The sequence below is a fragment of the Diabrotica undecimpunctata genome, chromosome 4 (assembly GCF_040954645.1).
Source record: "Diabrotica undecimpunctata isolate CICGRU chromosome 4, icDiaUnde3, whole genome shotgun sequence".
Taxonomy (NCBI): Eukaryota; Metazoa; Arthropoda; class Insecta; order Coleoptera; family Chrysomelidae; genus Diabrotica; species Diabrotica undecimpunctata.
Genome location: NC_092806.1, coordinates 136,299,697 through 136,324,326, shown reverse-complemented (window position 1 = coordinate 136,324,326; position 24,630 = coordinate 136,299,697). Strand labels below are relative to the sequence as shown.

Below are 24,630 nucleotides of genomic sequence, written 5' to 3'. Positions count from 1 at the left end.
TATAGGTCAATAATTGTAGATTTATTGATTATAAAGGACACACCTACTCACAGGAACACACAACCAGATAACCGCACAAAATTGGCTCATCATACCGTGAGATTTGTGCTGCTAATGCATGACCAGGGGTGCAGGATACAAGCAAAGTATTACTTAAGTGATGATGACTGCATTTTTTGTTTATCTTACTTGCGCTCCCAGAAGTTTTATCTTTGATGCAGCTTCTTGGTGGAGTTTACCAAAAAGGCAGAGTTACGTACAAATTTCTCACAACCAATTGCCAGAGACTAGTAGTGTCTCCTAATAGAAATCTTTACGGCTTACATAGCACTAAGTTATATATCAAAGACTTAAACAAGTGCAAGGTTAGTGTACATACACAAAATAGTACAAGACAACCCCTTACCTAAATCTTACAGGCCCAACAGTCTTACACCATTTCTGTTAAAGACAATAGAACATATGATGACATATTATTAAGGAGGTGCCAGGGGATGATCTTTCTCCAAAAATAAGCAGAATGAACATTAGTATTTTCTAATGGGATTTTACAAGGAAAATGAAGCAGAAATGGTATAGCAGAGGTTTTACAGCTATAGTTTTTATTTAATTTTATTTAATAATACTTAATTATATTTAATTTTCATTTGATTCTACGTAAATCAGTTTAACTTGATTTGATTTTATTTAATCTTATTTAGTTTTAATTTGACTTTATTTTGGTAAAGAGTTGACGTTTGTTTAAACGTTATTTTATTTTTATAGTAAAATGTATGTTTATCTCACCCTGTGACATATAATAAATATATGTCATACGTCATTGATCTTACCTTACAATTACAGTAACTTATATTTAGCCAAAGCCTTTTATATAGATAGATAATATTTTATATGTAAGAAACACTGTTATAACGTAGTATATATTACAGTGACCCTGTTTAATTTATATCTCTAATAAAACATTGAGTTTATCTCATATCTCTATTAATCAAATCGGCTTTATCCAAGTAGAAATTTGTTTCTAGTGCATAATTTTAATTAAGTAAAGTATCCCTTTCTAGTATATCTTGTATTTAGTGATTTATTAATGGAATATCTCCCAGGCAGATGATCTAATGCAATTGAATGGTAATCAACACGAGAACTATATTTACCCCGGATTATACCATATTTCCCAAGGATTTTATAAATCTTGTACGTCACGAGCGCTCGATTATTTGTTACTAAGGACACACACAGTTTTTGAATTTTATGGACTTATAATTTAAAAGTTCATTGGAAATATTTACCTTAGTTCAGATAACTTGACTTCTCTTAAAGCATATTATATATATATATATATATATATATATATATATATATATATATATATATATATATATATATATATATATATATATATATATATTGAAATGGTATGAATATAGGAGAAAGAAAAATAGTGTTTAAAGTCAATAATTTATAAGTTATACACTAGATAATGTTAGATATAAAAAATATTTGGTTATTTTAATAAGTTATATACTAGAGAATTTTATAAAAATTATTTATATGAGGTTATTCTTAAGAAATTAGCATATAATAAGTGTACAAAGTTTTATTTTAATAATTATAATATTGTAAATATATTTAAGTGAGCCATGTGATTAGGCAACCAAATATACCTACTCGGAATAAATGACAGAGAAATTAATAATTTTCGAATGTGAAATAGGGTTAAGTGTTAGTTTAAAATGTTTAATTTATATATAGTTAATGATTTAAGTTTATATTCTGATCTGAAAAGCCTAAATGTCGATAAAATTCTCGATAGAAAAGTAAGGAATTCTCTAGATCACCGAAGATAACCTGTTTGCGAAATGGACTATTCCAGAAAATTCAGACATAGGAGATGGAACAAATCGAATATGATTTCTTGCCAGATGGTTCTGGAACATTGAAAATATATAAATACTCGGTGATTTGGATTCAAGATGGCCAGTCAGTTAGTAAGAAAGTTAGTTACAGTTATAAAGTCAGTCGGTTCTATAGAATACAGTCAATCAGTTGGTGAAATGTTCAATATAGTGAGTTCAATGAAGATTAAGAAACAGAATAAAGGAAATATTATTGAAGATTAAAATATATGTTATGTATAAATGGTGATTGGATAATGGAAGGAAGTATTAATTGAAAATTAAATTATATAATATATTTGGTGATTGGATATTGGTATATTAAAAAGAATAATAAATATAAATGCTGTTAAGAAGAAAAATATTTTAAATTGGTGGAGGTTAATAATTGGAAAAAGTAATTTCACAAAAACAAGGATAACCGAGGCTGAGAACGAAGACATTGAGTGATGATCAAAATCTTTTATATATATATATATATATATATATATATATATATATACAAGAATTACTGGATATTAGTGACTGTCAATATAAACAAACAACACAGTTTATTAGGGTTGCAGTCAGAAAACTGGCCGGGATGTTAATGAAACACTCTTATGACTTTTCGTCTAGCTTTCGGAATCGTTTTGTTCCTTTTTCAAGACACTATAATAAGAAAAAAGTGTAAATATTTATAAAATATCACAAATCTTCAGTGCAACTTACTAGTCGTTGAGATTATTTACAAAAGCATAGACACTCAACATTAATAACAACACACATAAAATATAAAATAGTTGACAAAATACATTTAAAATTCTTTAAAATTTAGGTACAAGTAGTAAAAATTTTGTTGTCATCTTTTACTAGTGTGTTTTAACTCTGGCACATAGAGAACAAAAAGAAAAAATCCTGTAATTAAAAAGTAATTAGGTGTATTTAATATCATGTTTCTTTTTAAGAAATACTAGAGGCCCATCTTAGGTGATTTTAATTTTTAAACCTGTCTTAATGGTATGCAACATGTTATGCATATAACTGTAATTTGTGTGGGTACGGGTACAGGTAGATATTAATTTTATTTTGGATGTTTTTCCAGTAAGTAACAATAAATGTTGCTCAGTTTATCTATGTCTGACTTTTTATTGATGCAAGATGTACTTGATTTTATGGAACACATTTCCAAGAAAACACGTTTTGAATGGTTGTTTTCCTTTGCCAAAATACAGGAATCCTCGAAATTAAATTCATGTTTCAACGTTAATGCATGTTCTGTCAATGCACATGCATTTATTTTTTTTTGGTTTTTATATCGCTACGATGTGAGATCACCCTACTGTGAAAATTACGAGATGATTCTCCTATATATATTTTGTTGCAATTATTACACGGTATAGAATAAACAATATTCGATGACTCCTGTATTGTGAAAGGATCTTTTGTTTTTGTGTACAACTTCGATATCGTTTTCACATTTTTGGTTGTAATTTTTAAATCACTAACATTTTTGAAGATGTTCATTAGCTTCGGTGTCAAAACTGGAATGTAAGGTAGGCAACCATAAGTTATTTTGGATGGTATCACTGATGTGTTCTGTGTCAATGTCAATTGTCGGACCTCATTGTTATGAAAATTTTGGTTGTCAGAAAAATGCGAAGGAAACGGAGAACCGAAAATGAGTTTATTTAACAGCCCTATAGGATAGGAGTTCTCTTGTAATATAGATCTCAGCTTTTTTAATCCCTTGTCTCTGAACTCGATGTGTGACAAGTTGATAACCCTAGTTTTCAGGGCCAAAACCAAATTTGTTTTCATCTTGGATGAATGTTGAGAATGAAAGTTTATAAAACGGTTACTAAAACATGTTTTACGATACCACTCCGTCCTTAGCATGCCATCATTGCCACGATGGATTAGCATGTCTAAAAAAGGAATCATATTATCAGCCTCTCTCTCAACCGTAAACTTTAGGTGTTCACATTGGGTGTTAAAGGTGTTTAATACATCAGTTACTTTGTTTTCAGGGACCGATAAAATCAAATCATCAACATATCGTTTAATAAAAGGTATGTGAAAAGGTATCCTTTCTTTACACGTTGTTATAAGTTCATCCAAAACAACGTTACATAGTATGGGGGATATTTTGCTGCCCATTGGAGTGCCAAAGATTTGTTTAAAGAAATTACCATTGAATAAAAAGATGTTAGAGTCAAATATAAATGTTAAAACTCTTATGAAATCATCTAAACTGATCTTGGTATGCGGAGAGATGCTGTTCCAGTTATTTTTGATGCTGTTAAGAATAGCATCTAGTGGTAAGTTTGTAAACAGTGACACAACGTCTAAACTAATCAGTATATAATTATTCGGAACTTTAACATTGTTAATGAAGTTACTAAACGTGAAAGAATCTCTAATATAAAATTCATTGGATTCGTTATAGGCAATTGTGAGGATATCTGTGAGGTATTTAGCAAGTTTACTATTAGGAGCATCAATGGAAGAGACAATAGGTCTCATTGAAATAGTGGGTTTGTGAACTTTAGGCAGTGTATAAAACCTGGGTGCAACTGCATTGTAAATTTTCAAGGATTTTGCAACTTCTGTTGTTATGGATTTGGAAGAAGCTAAATCTGACACCAGTTTGTTTGCCTTTTGTTGGAGGGTGCACACTGGACTGTTCTTAAGTTTGATGTAACTTTTTGTGTCATTTAATAAACTATTACTTTTTTCAATGTAATCATTCTTATACATTGCCACTGTTACATTTCCCTTGTCACTCCTAACAATGTAAATTTCTGGATGTGATTTTAAAAATTGTTTACACTCATTGTATATTGTGTTCAAAAAATGTCCTTCTTTACTTGTTTTGTGTAAAAAGTTAGTGATAACAAGTAACTTCATTAACAATGTTAAAGTTCCGAATAATTATATACTGATTAGTTTAGACGTTGTGTCACTGTTTACAAACTTACCACTAGATGCTATTCTTAACAGCATCAAAAATAACTGGAACAGCATCTCTCCGCATACCAAGATCAGTTTAGATGATTTCATAAGAGTTTTAACATTTATATTTGACTCTAACATCTTTTTATTCAATGGTAGTTTCTTTAACCAAATCTTTGGCACTCCAATGGGCAGCAAAATATCCCCCATACTATGTAACTTTGTTTTGGATGAACTTATAACAACGTGTAAAGAAAGGATACCTTTTTACATACCTTTTATTAAACGATATGTTGATGATTTGATTTTATCGGTCCCTGAAAACAAAGTAACTGATGTATTAAACACCTTTAACACCCAATGTGAACACCTAAAGTTTACGGTTAAGAGAGAGGCTGATAATATGATTCCTTTTTTAGACATGCTAATCCATCGTGGCAATGATGGCATGCTAAGGACGGAGTGGTATCGTAAACCTTGTTTTAGTAACCGTTTTATAAACTTTCATTCTCAACATCCATCCAAGATGAAAACAAATTTGGTTTTGGCCCTGAAAACTAGGGTTATCAACTTGTCACACATCGAGTTCAGAGACAAGGGATTAAAAAAGCTGAGATCTATATTACAAGAGAACTCCTATCCTATAGGGCTGTTAAATAAACTCATTTTCGGTTCTCCGTTTCCTTCGCATTTTTCTGACAACCAAAATTTTCATAACAATGAGGTCCGACAATTGACATTGACACAGAACACATCAGTGATACCATCCAAAATAACTTATGGTTGCCTACCTTACATTCCAGTTTTGACACCGAAGCTAATGAACATCTTCAAAAATGTTAGTGATTTAAAAATTACAACCAAAAATGTGAAAACGATATCGAAGTTGTACACAAAAACAAAAGATCCTTTCACAATACAGGAGTCATCGAATATTGTTTATTCTATACCGTGTAATAATTGCAACAAAATATATATAGGAGAATCATCTCGTAATTTTCACAGTAGGGTGATCTCACATCGTAGCGATATAAAAACCAAAAAAAAATAAATGCATGTGCATTGACAGAACATGCATTAACGTTGAAACATGAATTTAATTTCGAGGATTCCTGTATTTTGGCAAAGGAAAACAACCATTCAAAACGTGTTTTCTTGGAAATGTGTTCCATAAAATCAAGTACATCTTGCATCAATAAAAAGTCAGACATAGATAAACTGAGCAACATTTATTGTTACTTACTGGAAAAACATCCAAAATAAAATTAATATCTACCTGTACCCGTACCCACACAAATTACAGTTATATGCATAACATGTTGCATACCATTAAGACAGGTTTAAAAATTAAAATCACCTAAGATGGGCCTCTAGTATTTCTTAAAAAGAAACATGATATTAAATACACCTAATTACTTTTTAATCATAGGATTTTTTCTTTTTGTTCTCCATGTGCCAGAGTTAAAACACACTAGTAAAAGATGACAACAAAATTTTTACTACTTGTACCTAAATTTTAAAGAATTTTAAATGTATTTTGTCCACTATTTTATATTTTATGTGTGTTGTTATTAATGTTGAGTGTCTATGCTTTTGTAAATAATCTCAACGACTAGTAAGTTGCACTGAAGATTTGTGATATTTTATAAATATTTACACTTTTTTCTTATTATAGTGTCTTGAAAAAGGAACAAAACGATTCCGAAAGCTAGACGAAAAGTCATAAGAGTGTTTCATTAACATCCCGGCCAATTTTCTGACTGCAACCCTAATAAACTGTGTTGTTTGTATATATATATATATATATATATATATATATATATATATATATATATATATATATATATATATATATATATATCTGTGGTTTTCCGGGTTTGCCTCCGCGTTAAACAGTTTTTTTTTCGACGTTTCGGCAAGACTGCACTTGCCATTTTCAGGTCAGGTAGTAACTCGAGTCAAAAACAGGAGTTACTCCACCCCGCTCCAATGCTCCAGACCATCCCTTTCCTCCCTATAGCACTTTAATGCACGATAGGGGTACAAATATCAGCCAAATGCTGTTCATGTGGAGTCCTGGGTAATATAACTTCAACATGGTTCCCTAACCGATTCAAATTCAGGACAGCGTGACGCGTTTTGTTCTTGTTATCCTCTAGTGACTTGTACGCGAATCTAAATTGCTTGCTTGGGATCCGATCCGGACTACGTCCAGTTAGGAGAGTTCGTGCTCAAGCGTTTGGGTGCTACTTGCCCGGGTTTTTTGTGTTTTTATATATTTTTTGGTTGGCTTTCGCCGGAAGTTTAAAAAAAAAATTTTTTTGTTGGCCTAAGCCGTTTTTTATTATTTTTTTGGTAGGATGGCTATGTGAGGGTCCTATTGATCTTATTTTGGTCCTCACTCCTTGTGGCCCACACAGTGCGGCGATTTGCAGTGTTTATCGACTTTTAGAGCTACGAACTATCCTCTGTTGGTTTATTTATTTTTCTCTCAGCCTCTTGTTTTTCCAACGGTGGAAAGCGTGTCAGCATCCAATGACCTCTCGCAGTCTGGGACTATAAATTGTTTATTTGTTCCAAATTTGTAACGACAACAAAAAAAAGGTTTTCTAGTAAAGTTTTTTTTTAAATTCCAATAATTAAATTAACTATATATCTGCCGCAAACATATGTGGTGTCATTCTCAATAATAGACAAGAAATTGCCCTCACTCCCGCTTAAGGTTTGAAATACATTTAATATAGTATTTTTCCGTATTTCCTTTTCTTAATGTATTCTCCTCTGGTAAAGATTAAGTAAAATGTTCTTTAAAAAAAACAAAACTAGGATGATTACCTTTATATTTTAGTCTTCTTCTTCACGTGCCATATCAGAGTTATCGGACGGTTGCGATCACCATTGCGAAGTATTCTCGATCTTTTGCCACATGGAATAATAATTGTTCTGCATTTGATCTCTGAGTCTATTTACGAATTTTTTTTAACTAAAAAACCTGTTTTTTTTTCTACAATTCTACGGCTATTCTATTTTATCTTTAAGGATCAGTTGTAGTATTTTATATCAATTTCTATGAATCCACATTTTCAATGCTTCAATTCTGTTAATACTTAATACTTTTAGTGTTCACACTTCTGCTTCATACAAAAGTACAAGCCGAATATAGCACTTAACAATTCTTTGTCTTAGTTCTAAATTGAGATGATTATTGTAAAGAAATGTCTTTATTTTCATAAAAGTAGTTTTAGTAATTGGTATTCTTCATTTTATTTATTTGTCTGGATCTAGTTGGTCCGTTATGACAATTTCCAAATATGTAATTTTGGAATCTTTTTTAACTTCGATTCCATTTAATTAAAGCTCTGCATCTGGGTGTGGGTTACGACTAAAACTAAATACTTGGTTATGTTTGAGTTTATTTTAATGCCCATTTCCTCTCCTACTTCGTAAATACCAACAGGCATAATTTGGAGACCTCCATACTTTGCCTTTTACGATAGCAGTTTGATTTTTAATGACACTAATATCTTTTTCATTTATTCCTATATTTTGTAGTATCTGAAAATACCTCTTCTCTTTGATGACGGTATTTTTGTAATATATTTAGCGCAAAAAGTGCCTCCCTAGTTCCCACAGCATTTCTAAAACCAAATAAGGTATCTTCAAGATCTTCGCATTTGAGTCTAATTCTGTGGGGTATTCTTAGGAAAATCTTAAGAGTGTGGCTCATTATGCTAGTTAATCGATATTCTGAGCATTTTCTAGCATTGTGTTTTTAGGTATTCTAACAAAGATGGGCTTGAGCCAGTCTGAGAGAATCACCCCAGTGTTATATATTGCATTAAAAAGTTTTTACTTTTACTAGGACAATTTTATTTTTCCAAAACTACGTTTATGAAGTGAAGCTCAACAATGCTGGCCAATAAAGTACTTTTCACTTTATAAAATTTAAGAGTTAAAATAAAACAATAATTACATTTTGGAATTTAATTATGAAGTGAGAAAAAGGGGGAAAAAATAAAACTTACCGATTTGTTTACGGTTTACAAAATGTCCCATCTCCTTTAGAGAAAGTTCTGAATATGGTCCGATATATATACGTTTAACTTAGAAGTAATCTTTCTAAACAAACGTCTAACACTTTTTAAAATGCGTGTTATTTGCTTTGCGGCATACGCAACAAAACTGAACTTTGATACAGTAACCGATTGTACAAATGATAATTGCTTATTAAACAAGAGAAAGTGTTTTTATCACTTGTTCATCAAAGTAAAGGATTTTATCAATACTTAAGCCTCAAATCTTGATTAGGTACCTTTTCCTAGAAATCTATTATAAAAAAAAAACATTGATATTTTAATATTGACCCAAAATTTTATTATAGAAAAGTTTAGTAGCACACAATTAAAAACAGGCACAAATAAACGGCATTTACGAAAAAAAAGGCAACAAGTGCACATATAGTATGCAAAATAGGTAAAAACAGGTATTCAGAGCGTTACTTATGAGTGCCAGTTTTATTTTTGTGTTCATGAGCGATTTTATTTTTTTATAAGTTTTTATTACCATTAATATTGTAAAAAAATCAAAACATGATATGCTATACTACGATTTTTTTTTGTATAGAAGAAAAAACAAGAAAAAATATTGATTATTCTACCTTTACGTTTATAGTGGCTCACCTTCCAATTCCGTTTTAATATAAATCAACAGGCACATCGTTCCAAATTTCAATTTCCACATTGGTTTTTTGATTTTTCACACCGTGAAGCTATTTCTTAGCCATAAAAAGTTTTCATATTTTCAACACATCAGCAATTTTTTATTTGCCGGTAGGCCGTTTGACATCAAAGTCAACAGTTATTTATTAGCAGCCTTCTCGCATATTTCACACAGGTTACCCGTCAAGTTGTCCCCAGACAAACTAAATTTTCTCTCTTTACACGCTGATGAGTCTTCTTTATTGCTTTGAACATTCGTTATGATGCTTCAGAACTTTTATCATACGTTCCTGAAGCACATGGGCGCTACAGTGCAGTAGAAATCTGGGCGGCAATCCCAATATTGTTCTAAAACTGTGTGTTTGTGGAATATTTATATTATGTCCTGTTTCTCATTTATTTACACGTTTATTGTATTAGTCCTGTGCTTTGTTCTGTAGAAGTAAAATTATTAAATTAATTTAATTAAATTATTTAAGTTATTCCTTGTTAATGAGTCGTTGTAGCACGTTCAGGATTTTTTCCCGAACTTTGATTATCATTTTTATTCATTGAGTATTATTTGTGTATGTCTATTGAGTTGTATACCAGTCTGAATTGATTTATCTCCAGCTCGTATGATTATTAACGTATATGCATTTGTTTATATATGCAATATGCATTTCTATTATAGGTAAAATTCTCTTCGTTTTTCGCAATAATTTATTCGCGCAGTGGCTGAATGAGTTTTATTTATAAAATACGAAAAATAATTGAATATAAAATGTTAAATGTAAAGCAATAAACTGTTTTTAAGTCTATTTATGTCTGTTTAAATTTTTTTGAAAATAAGAATTAAATGGATGCCAATAATCAACTCTTAAAAGTTCCTGCTCTAAATAATTATAGGAAATTTTGCTGAAATTAAAGGCAAATATCGAGCACAGTTTTTTTATTAAAACTGGCACAAGTACTTTCGCTTTCAAAGCATCTTCGGGGGCATCGGAAATAAGCCAAGAAACGTTTTTTCAAGTGAAGGAAGTTTAATTAACTTCGAAAAAACTCGAAGTTATTGGTTGATAAAAAGTTTATATAACGGTTTAGACTTACTTCGTTAACAATGTAGGCTATCCAGCACGTTGATGGATGTTATAATACATCAAATAATACATTTGCACTTTCAGATGACCCTGAAGATGCTCTGAGAGCGAAAATATGTGGGGGCAAGATTTAATAAAAAAACTGTGCTTGATGTCTGCCTTTAATTTGATTAAAGTTCATTTATTTGAGCATTCAACCATATATCAAATTATAGGAAAATTATTAAGAGATATAAGGTTGCATGCTCCAATAAATGAATTTTAATCAAATAAAAGGCAGCTATCGAGCACAGTTTTTTATTAAACCTTGCCCAAGTACTTTAGCTCCTAGAGCATCTTCAGAGACATTTCGTCAAATTTGGGATATCCAACAATATATGGAGAATGTCATAAACATTAAATGATACATTAACGCAACACGACACAAGAACAAACAGTTTAAAAATTATTGAAAATCGACGAAGTTACATATTGGGTACAATATGCTAAAAAAATGTAAATGTAAATTTATTAGAATAATTATTGGATGTAAACAAAGTGAATATTTCAACACTTACAACTAAAAGAGTAAAAATTTAAATTGTGTTAACATATTTATTTAAATGACATTTTTTCCATAGCTAATGTTAAAGTGTTGCTATAACAACTGTTTTGAGTAGATAAAGTATCACTTTAACCGCAAGGGTAGATAAAGTGACACTTTAACAGCAATGGTAGATAAAATGTTTTATTTTTTCACTTTTTAAAAGACTGGTATTCTTTCTCATACATCATCCTAGATTTTTGTGGCAACAATAAACTTTCTGCTTCCAACGCTGCATTTTCTACATCTGATGGCAGGTTTTCCTTTTCTTGTGTCAATTCTTTTCCGTCCATTTCGTATTTATTCACTTTGTACACAAAACGCAACAATATTCTCCGCAAAAACCAAAACGTAACATTTGTTTGACATTTGTTGACAGAGCAATTCATATCCCTAGCAACGGAGCAACACAATTGTGATTTTTGTGCTGAAAATTACAATTTTCAATAGTAATACCACTAGTGATTCAATTTTCGCGATAAGTCTGTCGATTTACTTCTAAACGAAACTGAGTTGCTTGAAAACACCACGAGTCCGTAGGACGAGTGGTGTTTTCTTTAAGAAACTCAGTTAAGTTTAGAAATAAAAGACAGACTTATAAGCTAAATTAAATCACGAGTGGTATTTTATTAGACTATTTCATGAACAAAGTGATAGGTCAAAAATTCAGTAGAATGAGAGGAAGGAATTTAATAATAATACATTTGATCTAGGTAACCCAAATCTACCTATTTTTTGAATAATTCACAATTAGTCATAATCATAAAATATTTACTATAACTATAAATAATTTGTTATAATTGTTTTTTACCTATAACAATAAATAATTTTTACACGAAAAAAATACATTATTCTCGACTATAATTATTATAAACGGTGCAATTGTAAAAATTTTTAATAGTATGACCGTTATTAGGTGGATACAATGTATTGTTGCTATTATTACTTGATGTACTTGGAGTATTCCTAAAAGTATTCACTATGTTCTGATGATGTTCGGCACTAAGATGTAAATACGGTTTCATCGAGTTCGAACTTCCATTTTGATTCGTATTGAACGACTCATTTTGACGTATACAGATACAATAATTTTTTTGGCAAACGTCAAACTTTGCTTTGCGATCGGTATCCATGGTAACGTTGTTGAAAACACGAAGCTGATAGACCAATCAGAATTGAAAGACAGTTGGTGTTTTCGCGATAACACAAGCTGTCTTTGGTTTGTGATTGGTCAGATTATGTGAAAATTTTAAGATGAGTGAAATAGTCAATAGTAATACCACTAGTGATTCAATTTTCGCGATAAGTCTGTCGATTTACTTCTAAACGAAACTGAGTTGCTTGAAAACACCACGAGTCCGTAGGACGAGTGGTGTTTTCTTTAAGAAACTCAGTTGAGTTTAGAAATAAAAGACAGACTTATAAGCTAAATTAAATCAGTATTTTATTAGACTATTTCATGAACAAAGTGATAGGTCAAAAATTCAGTAGAATGAGAGGAAGGAATTTAGTTGGTCTTTCGTTGTTATTTTCTGCATCTAATTTGTAGTTGCGATCCACACAGAACATCATAAATTGTCTCCATATATAAGATTTAGATTTTCTTTTGTTACTCGGTATATGTTCTTCAATGTTTTCTTTTATAACTTCGTTTGAAGTACCACGGAAACGACTCATTTTGACGTATACAGCTACAATAATTTTTTTGGCAAATGTCAAACTTTGCTTTGCGATCGGTATCCATGGTTACGTCGTTGAAAACACGAAGCTGATAGACCAATCAGAATTGAAAGATAGTTGGTGTTTTCGCGATAACACAAGCTGTCTTTGGTTTGTGATTGGTCAGATTATGCATGATACTATGACTAACAAGATAGGATCTTCCCGTAGCACAAAATCGGTCGTGTTCGCGCATGCCGTCATTGGAGAGTAGAATTTGAATTCTTGTTAAAGTTAAATGGGATTTTTATGCATTCTGTGATGAAATTATTCAATTAGCAAAATAATAATATTAAATAAAGGTTTAATAATTACAATAATCGTACACAAAAGGATATCTCCAAACTATTTATTAAAGATTATTTATTGACACATACAAAAACTGACATTACGAACGTGCAACTCTCCAATTAAGTCACGACTTATGCGCAATATCTTATCTTCTTAATCATAGTATCATGAGATTATGTGAAAATTTTAAGATGAGTGAAATAGTCTTTGAAATTCTATTTTTCACCTGAACTTGAAGTATTGCTATAGAAAAAAATGTTGTATTGCACATGACGATAAAATCGTATTATCTTCTCGAGCATAATTATCGTCTCGACGCTAAAAAACGCTCTCGAAGATAAAGTACAATTTTATCGTCTTGTACAATAAATAACTATTGTTTGATTTCAATTTATTTAGGAGTTATAAAAACGGCAATACATTATATTTTATAGAGTGAATTCTTGTATTGGACAATTTTTAGTCAATAAGTTAAAGTAAACAATTTTTATGACAGTATGAGGTGGAAAGATGCAATTAATAGTAGAGGAATAAGAAAGAATCAGAAACATGTTAAATTGATTTATAATGTAATTGATGGTACGTAAGTCAGTTATTGTAATACTGATATTGAGAAATGGAATAAAATTGTAGGTAGAGTTACTAGAAGATTATAAAGTAAGTTTGTTTTTTAAAGGTTAAGATCTATCATATCACATATTGTTTAGTATGTTGCAGTAGATATTATTAAATGGTTGGTGTCAGTCTTATAATTGATAGATTTAGAAGTTTTGTTAATGTGTACCATTTCAAGCAAAAGTCTATTTTTAGAATTATTAACGTGTTCCACGATTTTTACATTATTAAAGTCAAAGTTTTGTCCTATATTTAAGTTTCCACTTCCACTAATGCACAACAGTTTTTTCTTAGTTTTCAAGTTATTTATGTGTTTTGAATTTATTCAGTAATGAATTAAATGTGTGGTACAGTCTGTCCCAAACCCTTCTTTCAGTGCGTCACTAATTTTGACATAATATAGGATTTTAAGAATGTCGAGAATTATTGCATGTCATTTTAGTTAAATTTGACAGTTGCAGGATCGTAATCCCTCTTTTTCTAATTGAAAATAATTTAATAATTTTAATATTAGTCTTTGTTCTTTCTCGATATATCTCGGCATATTTAAAATATTTTTATGACAATAAATACAAAATTAAATTTTCACTGTAAAATGTCTGATAATACTAACCTAGAATGACAATTATTTTATCAGTTGACGTTGTGAAAGTACTGTCAAGATCGAGACCTTCTGCATCAAATTATTTTATGCGCATCATTGATTGGATATCTATTTAGCGTATTCTAAACTCTAACCAATTATACATCCGTAAGTAGAATTAGCTTTACGATAAATAAGTTCTATGTATAATAATCACAGACTCACGTTTTTTTCTGTCACTTCTAGCTTAATGTGTTAGAGAGACTTCGATCAACTATGACGCACTGAAAGAAGGGTTTGGGACGAACTATAACTACATTTTAAAATATTTTGTCCGTGGAAAGAACCTAGTACTTCTCGTGAATTTCTTGATATTAATAATGCCCAAAGTAGAGACGTCAGTGTTAAAAATCCGAAGTGTTTGGTCAGTTAACACAAAAAAAGTTATATTTGACGTTTACACTACTCTCTTTGAACTAAAATTTGCTAAATTTAATGCAGTGAAGGAAGCGGCAGCCTCAACACGAAGACCAGTGCAGACAGTGTGGTCCATAACAAATAAACCGATAGTAGGTAGAAAAAAAAAGAAAAGACTATGGCATGTTAAGAAATTAAATAAGAATAATGTGGACATCATTCGATAAAAATTTAAACCATGTATAAAGAACAGATAATTCCCATGCTAAAAACTATAATGCAAAGGCTGCAGACAGATGACACAGGAATCAAGTGTTCCGGTGAAACAGTCAGGCAATGTCTTCTAAAAAATAACTTTATGATAAGAAAGATCGATAAACGCCAAGTGCTTATGGAATCTGCTTGTCGACAAAAATAGGAGATTGAATTAATAATTGAAATATAAATTTATGACTACAGAGAAAGTGGACATGGTTTGAGACCCATGATGTTCCAAATTATGGTTAGATAGATTTTTCTGGTCGTAGTACAACAAAAGCTTAATCAAATAAAGGCAAACGCATTACTATAATCCATGTAGGAACAAAAAACGGTTTAATTTCCAACATTTTAGCTAGTTAGGTTCATTGGCAACCGTAACAATCCTCCTCGCATCTTCATCTATACCAGGGCTTCTTAAACTTTTTTATATAGCGACCCCCTTCAAGCTTAGGAAATTTTAAACGACCCCCTCCTCTATATAATGAAATATATATTAACCGTAGATGTAGATGTAATATCGCACTATTTTACAATGTAAATAAAATAAGGATTAAAGAATACGTACCCATTCATTTCATATATATATATATATATATATATATATATATATATATATATATATATATATATATATATACAATTGGAAACGTTGACGGGATATCGGTCGTAATAAAACACAATAAATAGAATGACATAAAACTATATCTATATATTCAATAGAAAAAATAAACTTTTGTAACAATTTTTTTAATAAAAACATATTATTAACATCAAACAATATTAATGTGACGGATGTGATTGTTTATTTTTACACAAATAATTAAATCTAGGCTCAATTTGAGTTAGTGCAGATCGTAATAAATTTTCAACGTTTATTAAAGTTGAACGGTATTTTGATTTTATGTAAGTTAATGTGGAAAAGGCTGATTCACATAAATATGTTGTACAAAATGGCAGTAATTTGTTCATTGCCATTTCCGATAGTAGGGGGTATTCTGATTTGATTTCTATCCAAAATTCATGCACAGGCACTTGAGAAAATCTGAGTCGCAAGGTAGTATCACTTGTTAATTCGGCAAATTCTTCTTGTGCTTTTAAGTTTAAAAAATTAATTTCTTCCATTTCAATTGAAAATGGATTGCAAATCCATTGTTGTGTATCGATATCATTGGGAAAATACCTATGCATGTAAAATTCCATATCCTTCAAATGATTAACTATAATTTTTGTTATAGGAGTATCTTTTTTTGAAATATTGTTACTAATTATATACTCGTCAGTAAATGGAAACATTTCGAGCGATCCACTTTCCACTCTGTTCTTCCATATAAGAATTTTTTTAACAAAGGCCTCAAGTTTATTTTTTAACATAAACATATTAACGCAGACTCCCTGCATTGATAAATTCATATCATTGATTTTATCAAAAATATCTGCCAAATAGCATAGCTTGAGAAGCCATAAATTATCGTGAAAATAATCGACCAAATTAGAATTTTGCTCTGTTAGAAATATAAGAACTTCATCTTTTAAAGTTAATAATCGTTTCAAACTTCGACCTCTTGATAGCCACCTAACTTCAGCATGTAGCAATAAACTTGTATAATCCGAATCCATATCAATGCACAAATTGTTAAACAATCGACTATTAAGTGCTCGACTTTTAATAAAGTTAATGATTTTGACTGCATCAAAAAACACAGTGTTTAATTCTGGTGCAATTTTTTTAACAACAAGTGCCTCTCGGTGAATCATACAATGTGTAAATGTAATATGATTATTTCCAGCTTTAACAAATGCTGTAAAACCAAGATCTTGTCCGGTCATTGCTGCAGCACCGTCCGTGCACATACCAACACAATTTTTCCAATTTAATCCTTCTTTTTCAAAAAACTCATTTACTTTTTTATGTATATCTTTGCCACGAGTATGACCTTCCAGAGGACGACAAAACAGTATATCTTCATGGATGCTTCCCTCATAAATATATCTTACAAAAAGTAACAACTGTGCCATTTTTAAAATGTCTGTCGACTCGTCCAGTTGTATTGCAAACTTTGAGCTGTCTTTAAGCCTCATAAGAACCTGTTGAAATTGATCATTGCTAATGTTTGAAATTCTTTTGGACACCGTGTCATTTGTTAATGGAATTTTACTAATTTCAGCAGCATACTGTTTTCCATGAACAATTTCAGACATTCTTATAGCTGCAGGTAGTAAAAGTTGCTCTCCAATAGTAAAAGGCTTTTTCGTTTTTGCTATCAAATACGAAACTTCATACGATGCCAATAGATATCTATCATTCAAAGTAACATACTTCTCCTAAGTGTTCTTTTCTTTATTTGATGTTTGCAAAAGACGCTCAAAATATTCTATTGGCTTTTTTGATAACGTTGCATGTTTAGTATTCAAATATCGTTGCAGTTTTGAAGGTTTCATGCTTTCTGCAGCCAAAACTTCTTTGCAAATTAAGCACACTTCATTGTTGTTCTTCATTGTGGTGAGAAGAGCATGTGAAGCCATACTGCAAATATGATTCGTCATATTTTCTTTTTTTTTTGTTTTGCTAGAAGTCGGATTTGAAGCACTGCAACTTGATTGTGACGGCGTGGCAGACTTATTAGTTGGAATTTTAATTAGCCATTTATCCATGATGGTTAAATGATAATAAATAATTAAACAAAATGTAGTTGAACTTTTACGTAATAATTACAAACACCAACTGAAAATTACACAGTAAATACACACATGTCACTACGAAGACAAAGCTGAGTCCAAACTGAAGTACAAACAGAAAAATAACTACACTCAAATCTTTACCAGTGCAATGACAACCAATTACGATCAGATCAACCCCGACACATGGCGTGTTCAAAGTGTGCAGCGCACAAAGGCACCGTATCATAAAGACGCCGAAAAAGAAGCTTTCATTTAATTTTTTTTATTATTCTTTTATAAAAATAATATGCCGATTTGCCTAGCCTAGCTTGATTATGCTTCCGTATTGTATGTGCGGCCAGACATCAATGTCGAACGTTCAGTTGAACATCGAGGAGCGCGTTGTATTTATTATTTTAAATGCTACTTCCATATTTTCATTTATAGGGCCTACATAACAGTTTTGCATTGCCACTTTTTTCAAAAAATAGTTATAATAAAACTACAATAGTATTTTGTAAAATTTTAAAATTTTATTTATAATGATTGAAAAGTATCAGATCTTTACGACCCCCTTTGTGGTCGCGACCCACAGTTTAAGAAGCCCTGATCTATACCATACAAATACCTCTTGGCCTGCTATTATGTGTATGGTTTTTTATGATCTGTTTAAATTTAGTTAGTTAAATGTGTTAGCCATCTTTGATTCAACAGAACATATATTTTTTTGAAATTGGAGGTATATGTTTAGTAAACTATAATAATTTATATCAGGATAAAAGTTTTGAACACTTTTGACTAAGAATTTGAGAAATTGTGAAACAAAATATTTTTAAATTTTCTTTTTATTTGTTCAAGAACTACTGTTAACTAGGACAAGAGCCGACTTTATTCTAAGCATAGATTTTTCTTTGGGAACTTTATTGTCTTTGTAGCAGCCATGTAATATTTATGATAGAAATTTCTTGAATAAGAAAAAATGTAGATAGACATCTTACATAGAGGTAACACAAAATTGAATTATAACGCAAATAGATACGTTCCGTGTGAGATGCTGCATCTAATTAATTACGATCAATATTTGAAAGGTCGGATAAGTAACACCTTTGTAAATGATGTAGTGAGATAAGGGGCAATAGTGGGTTTATAACATAAAAGGAAACTACAAAGAACATAAAAAGTATTCTTTAGTCTCATAGATGGCACGTTATTAAGGATTAATATGAAATAAACAGAGTACGGGTAATAAAAGGTTCATTAATGGCTAGATTTGATAACTAACATATCTTTATGAAGGACTCGCTTTATCATAAACTGACTTAAAGAATTTTTTTCTTCACATACCAATCTCTCGAATTCTTCTATATGTTTATGATTTGTTCATTAATTTCTTCCATTTGTTTATGCTGTGGGTAAGTATTTTTATGGTTTTTAAATTTTAATATTGACAAATCGGGAGGCCGTCCCTGGCGGTACAATAGTAAGCAGTAGAGAAGAGTACGGATTACGAACAAAACTTTGCAAGAATTAAAATGGGACAAGAAATCACCTCTCCTTTTCAAACAACAAAAGGACTAAGACAAGGCTGCTGTCTGTCACCCACCTTATTTAAAATCTATTTGGACAGATCCTTAGTGAAATGGGTAAAAAAATGTAGAAACATGGGAATAACGGTGGAAGAAAACAAGCTATATACACTTTTCTTTGCGGATGACCAGGTAGTAATTGCCGAAGACAGCTACGATCTTAGCTATATGGTAAGAAAACTGCAAGAAGAATATGAGGTGGCAGGTCTAAACATGAATATGACAAAATGTGAATATCTCTCAGTGGGAACAGATGAAATATGTGACCTAGTCTTGGAAGACGACAAAATCAAAGGCGTGCAATCCTGCAAATATTTGGGGGTCATTTTCAACAAGAAGGGAAATAGCGCAGATGAAATCAGGGAAAGAATAAACAAGGGCAGAGCAGCGACCCGTGCCTTAAACTCTCTTCTCTGGCAAAAAACAATTCGACGAGAAACCAAAAAACACATTTACGGTAGTATAGTCCAAAGTATTACACTTTACGGTTCGGAAGTATGGGACGTCACCAAAGCTAATAGAAACAAACTTTTGACGACAGAAATGGATTATCTGAGACGAAGCTGCGGTAGATCGAAACTGGAGAGAGTTAGAAACGAACAAATAAGAAACGAAATGAAAATGGAGAGAAATATCAATGATGACATAGAAAGAAAACAATTAATCTGGTTCGGACATGTTAAAAGAATGCCAGAGTACAGATGGCCTAGGAGAGTACTGGAATGGATCCCTCCTGAAAGAAGAAAGAGAGGACGACCACGGAGAAGTTGGCGCAACGATATTGATGAAGCAATGGCGGCAAGAGACTTAGAAGAGGCAACTGCATATGACAGAAAAAGATGGAAATTGGGGGCGGAGAAGCGGCGACAGCCGTAATAAATCCGTTATTATATATATTATATATATAGAGAAGAGTACGGTAGAGTATTTATTTAACTACATAACACATACAAATATTGTTTGTAGCAAGTCAAAAATAAAATACATAGTTTTAAAAAATGAATACAAAACTTAAATATACACACAACGCAAAAGTCTAGGGATATTTTTATAAGTAGACGTATTTTGTTTATCTCTAATCAATTTAAAAAAAGTAATACAAAATTTGTAGTTTAAATTGTTGTTTAATATGTCAAAAACCATAAATTGCAAAAAAAAAACAGAAAATTGGAGCAAAAAAAAATATATTGCAAATCACCCATGTTTCACATACCACCATAAAATGTCAAAAATACGAAATAATTAAACTTAAAATAAAGTATGGCCACCACGTTGGTTTATCACAGTTCTACATCTACTGTTCATGCTCCGAATCACATTGTTAATGTCTGCTTGAGGTAGTTGTGTCCATTTTTCTCTCAGAAGCTCTTTTCATTGAAACTCATTGTAGATATTGCCCATATGTGGAGTAATTTTTCGTTGGAGCATGTCTCATACATGCTCAATGGAATTCAAGTCCGGCGATTGTGCTGGCCACGGCAATACATCAATACTCTCGTTATCCAACCAGTTTGTTACAATATGCGCAACATGTGGTCGAGCGTTATCATACATAAAGTAAAAATTTTCTCCAACAGCAGCAGCAAACGGGCGCACAACAGGTTCAAGAATAGTGTCCAAATATTGCTGACTTGTGAGAAAGCCACGTGGGAAAATGAGGTCAGTTCTTCCGTCAATAATGATTTTGCCCCATACCATTAATGTACAATCTCTGTATGTATACACTTCTTGAAGATGTCGTAATCGTTTTCCATTTCCGGATCGTCTCCAAACTCTTGTCCGACGGGAATATGAATGAAATTCATATCTAGACTAGTCTCTAAACAAAACTGTGGCCCAGTCATTGTCAGTCCAATTCTGAAACTCTTGACACCAGATTACTCTTGCAGCGCGATTCCCTCTAGATAGAGGTGGACATCTCAGTGGTCGCCGACTATGAAGATTGGCTTCATAGAGACGATTCCTTACAGTACTGCTGCTCATTGTTACATTATGTGCAAGCTGTAATTCATTAACCAGCTCGCGTTCTGTGATTGTTGGCTGCCTATTGCCTATTGCCTGTTGACTGTTGTAGAGCGACCACGTCCTGGATGTTGCTTGGCTGGACTCCCAATGTCTCTAAACTGACGCCATAAACGACTTGCGACGCTTTGGGAGACACCCAGCTGGTCAGCAACTTGAGTTTGTCGCATACCAGCTTATAGGAGGCCCACGGCTCTATTCATCTTGTCCAATGTTAAATGTTGTCGTTGCATGGCAAAAAGACAATATCTTTAACTCACCTATTAAGCAAGAATGGTATAAAGTGACTAAAATTAAAAATAAACAAAACATAAAAATGTCGATTTTTTTGTCCCTTATAAAAAACATTCTAAAATACGTATTGCTATCAGTTTTACAATTTTTTTTTGATAAGAAGTGACTGTACCAACAATTATAGTACAAGCAAATTTATATGGCCATGAAATTTCTGTCCTACAATGATATATTCATATATTCTTATATATTATTCTTCTGAGCTTTAAAAACAATGTTTTAGAAGATATTTTTTTATAACTTTATCGAAATTGTTACAGCTTAGCTGTTTAATAATTTTTGGTAAAATATTGTAATAGTTATAATTAAGACAATTTTTTTCTGAAAGACATAATCTACAGCGATTTTTTCGTAGGTAGTGTTAGTTTCGCGTATTGTGAACATATGCATCGGACTGCTTTATTAAAGGGGCACTTTTTCTGTGAATTTCAGTTATAACTTGAAATATCAGCAGAGTAGGTAGCGGCATAATTTTGAATTTGATAAAGAAAGGTCGGCAGTGTTCTAGATAACTAACCTCTGCTAAAATCCTGACAGTTTTTTTTTCATTCTAAAAAATTGAAGTGCATTTGTTGAATTGGCCTATATATTAAGCAGTGTTGGGTCCTGCAAAACTTGCAATTTATGGTTAGATTTACTAATGGTATTTAGTTAAGTTATAGTGTTAAAATTAGCTGATAAACTGTATTTTAATTTAAATATCCTTAAAATTTCATATCGATACGAGGTGTGTTGAGGTGTGCATGACAGGTCAGCACCGATAATTTCGGTTCCACTGTCCATGATAACTATGCAGTCCTGTAATGAGTTTATTTTCACCCCTATTCAAGGTCAATCTACCACCGTTAAGTCACATTCCACAGCTTTAGCTCAGCAGCAATTTCTAAAAAAAGATTAGGCTATAATTTTCAGCGCAATCGATGGAGCTCTTCTTCAGGATTACCTTATCTCTTTAGGAAGCATGATACGGCCCAAAAATATTTTTTTTTGTTCTCGTTTGTCAAATAATAGAATTTGCAAATATGTATCTAGTAATCAACTGATTTTATGAATTCTTATGGCACAATCGAGGGTTAACATCAAATTGTAAAGGCACATCGACTTATAACACCAACTGTATATATATATATATATATATATATATATATATATATATATATATATATATATATATATATATATATATATATATATATATATAACGAGTTTCTCGCAACCTAGCTTCCAACGCTTGCGATCGTTCCAATAATCTACTTGTAGACCCCTATCTTCCATTGCACCTTTTACTTCTTGTCTCCACGATCTTCTTGGTCTTCCCTTTTTCCTGCGGTTGGTGGGGATCCACTGTAACATTCTCTCCGGCCATCGTTGATCATTCATCCTTTCTACATGGCCATACCATTTCAGCCTTTTGCATTCTATAGTTTCCAGGACGTCAATGTCTATGCCCATACGCTCTCTGATTTCAGTATTCCTTACTCTATCTCTTCTAGTGAGTTGGCAACATCTTCTCCAATAATTCATTTCCATTGCTTTTATTTTGGATGCGTCATTTTTATTTATTACCCAAAGCTCTGATCCATATGTAGCAATGCTTCCTATGATACTTTTGTATATACTAATTTTTGTGTTTCGGGTGATGTGGTTATTCCAAAGTATACTATTCAGTATAAGATAGATCTACTTTAGGTATAAAATCCTGCCCACGCGAGCCATGCCTATTCCTTAAACCCGTGCCGTGTGTGTGAAGACATGTATGATAGATTTCACTTATTTTTAATCTTCTCTCCTGCCTTTGATTTTATTGAATAACACTAGTGTTGTAAAGGATACCATCCTTGTGCCTACATATTTCAGCAGCCTCATTTTTATATTCTCTGGTCCTGGTGCTTTGTTGTTTTCGGATTTCTTTAGTGCTTTAGCTAGGTATACTGCTTATGTTATTATTTTTTAGTTAGTTAGCTCGTGTAAGATATACTCCGGTTTATTCTCCTGCAATAATTTTGTGTAAAGCTTTGTCCACACCTTTGTTGTAATTATCTGTATGATATTTTTACTTCGTCTATTACTTCTGTTTATTTACAGTCAAAATATTGCATTTTTTCTTCCATTATTATTTCAAAATCATTTAACCAGTGACCTCTAGTTTTACACAAACCACCATGCTTCCGTTGATCTGTTATGCCCTATCGTATTGTCTATGTGTTTGGAATACTAAATTGTTGTAGAAGTTCAAAATTCAGTATTCTAACTAGTTTTTTTTTTAAATCTATTTTTAATTTATTTTTATGATCTTCAAAATGTTGATACCGATAATAACTATTATTTTTATTTTTAGCTCTTTATTTTTAGTTTAATAGTATTGAATTCTTTGTAGTGAGACCCTAACAACTCTTTCACTTAAAAGATTTACTTGAAATAGTCCATGTATTATACCTTTGAATTTTGCTTTCTATCTAAATTCAAACACTTCGTGTAACGATTAAATTTTTAACAAAAAGAAGTTACGTATTAGCCCCCCTTTCCACGGGTGACTTTCTTGTGACACAAATCCACGGGTGGGGTCTATCAAGACCAAATTTTAAACATCTTATTTCTCATTAAAATTTTTTAATATTTTTAAGGAAACTTACTGATATAACGTTGTACTACCTACATGTACATATAATACGTGTATCAATATGTATTGGTATAGTTTACTGCGAAATAACTAACACCATTATTTTTTTACAAGAGTTTATTAAAAAAAATTATGAACGGCAAAATACAAAAGAAAAATATAAAAAAAGACGACATTATTACTCTATATACTTACAGTAATACAAGTAAAAACTAAATATCCAAAATTAAAATTTGAAACAGAAAATAGAGGGGGTTAAATAATGTTAAGTTTGTTTCTACACAGTCAGCACAACACGCTTTTATATGTTCCATACATAACCAGTTTTTACACAATTGGCAAAAATATCTAGTTT

General features: G+C 31.5%; 3 protein-coding genes across 3 annotated transcripts in view; 1 reads left to right on the top strand and 2 right to left on the bottom strand.

Moving 5' to 3' along the window:
- LOC140440092 (arrestin homolog) overlaps positions 1-24,630 on the top strand; it is a 729,008-nt gene that overhangs the window by 136,428 nt on the left and 567,950 nt on the right. The window lies entirely within an intron of this gene.
- LOC140438967 (zinc finger MYM-type protein 6-like) lies at positions 15,876-17,294 on the bottom strand. The gene has a single exon (XM_072528601.1). It carries the CDS (start codon positions 17,292-17,294, stop codon positions 15,876-15,878), a length of 1,419 nt encoding a protein of 472 aa, XP_072384702.1.
- On the bottom strand, positions 17,418-17,747 carry LOC140438966 (uncharacterized). The gene has a single exon (XM_072528599.1). The coding sequence runs from the start codon at positions 17,745-17,747 to the stop codon at positions 17,418-17,420; it is 330 nt and encodes a 109-aa protein (XP_072384700.1).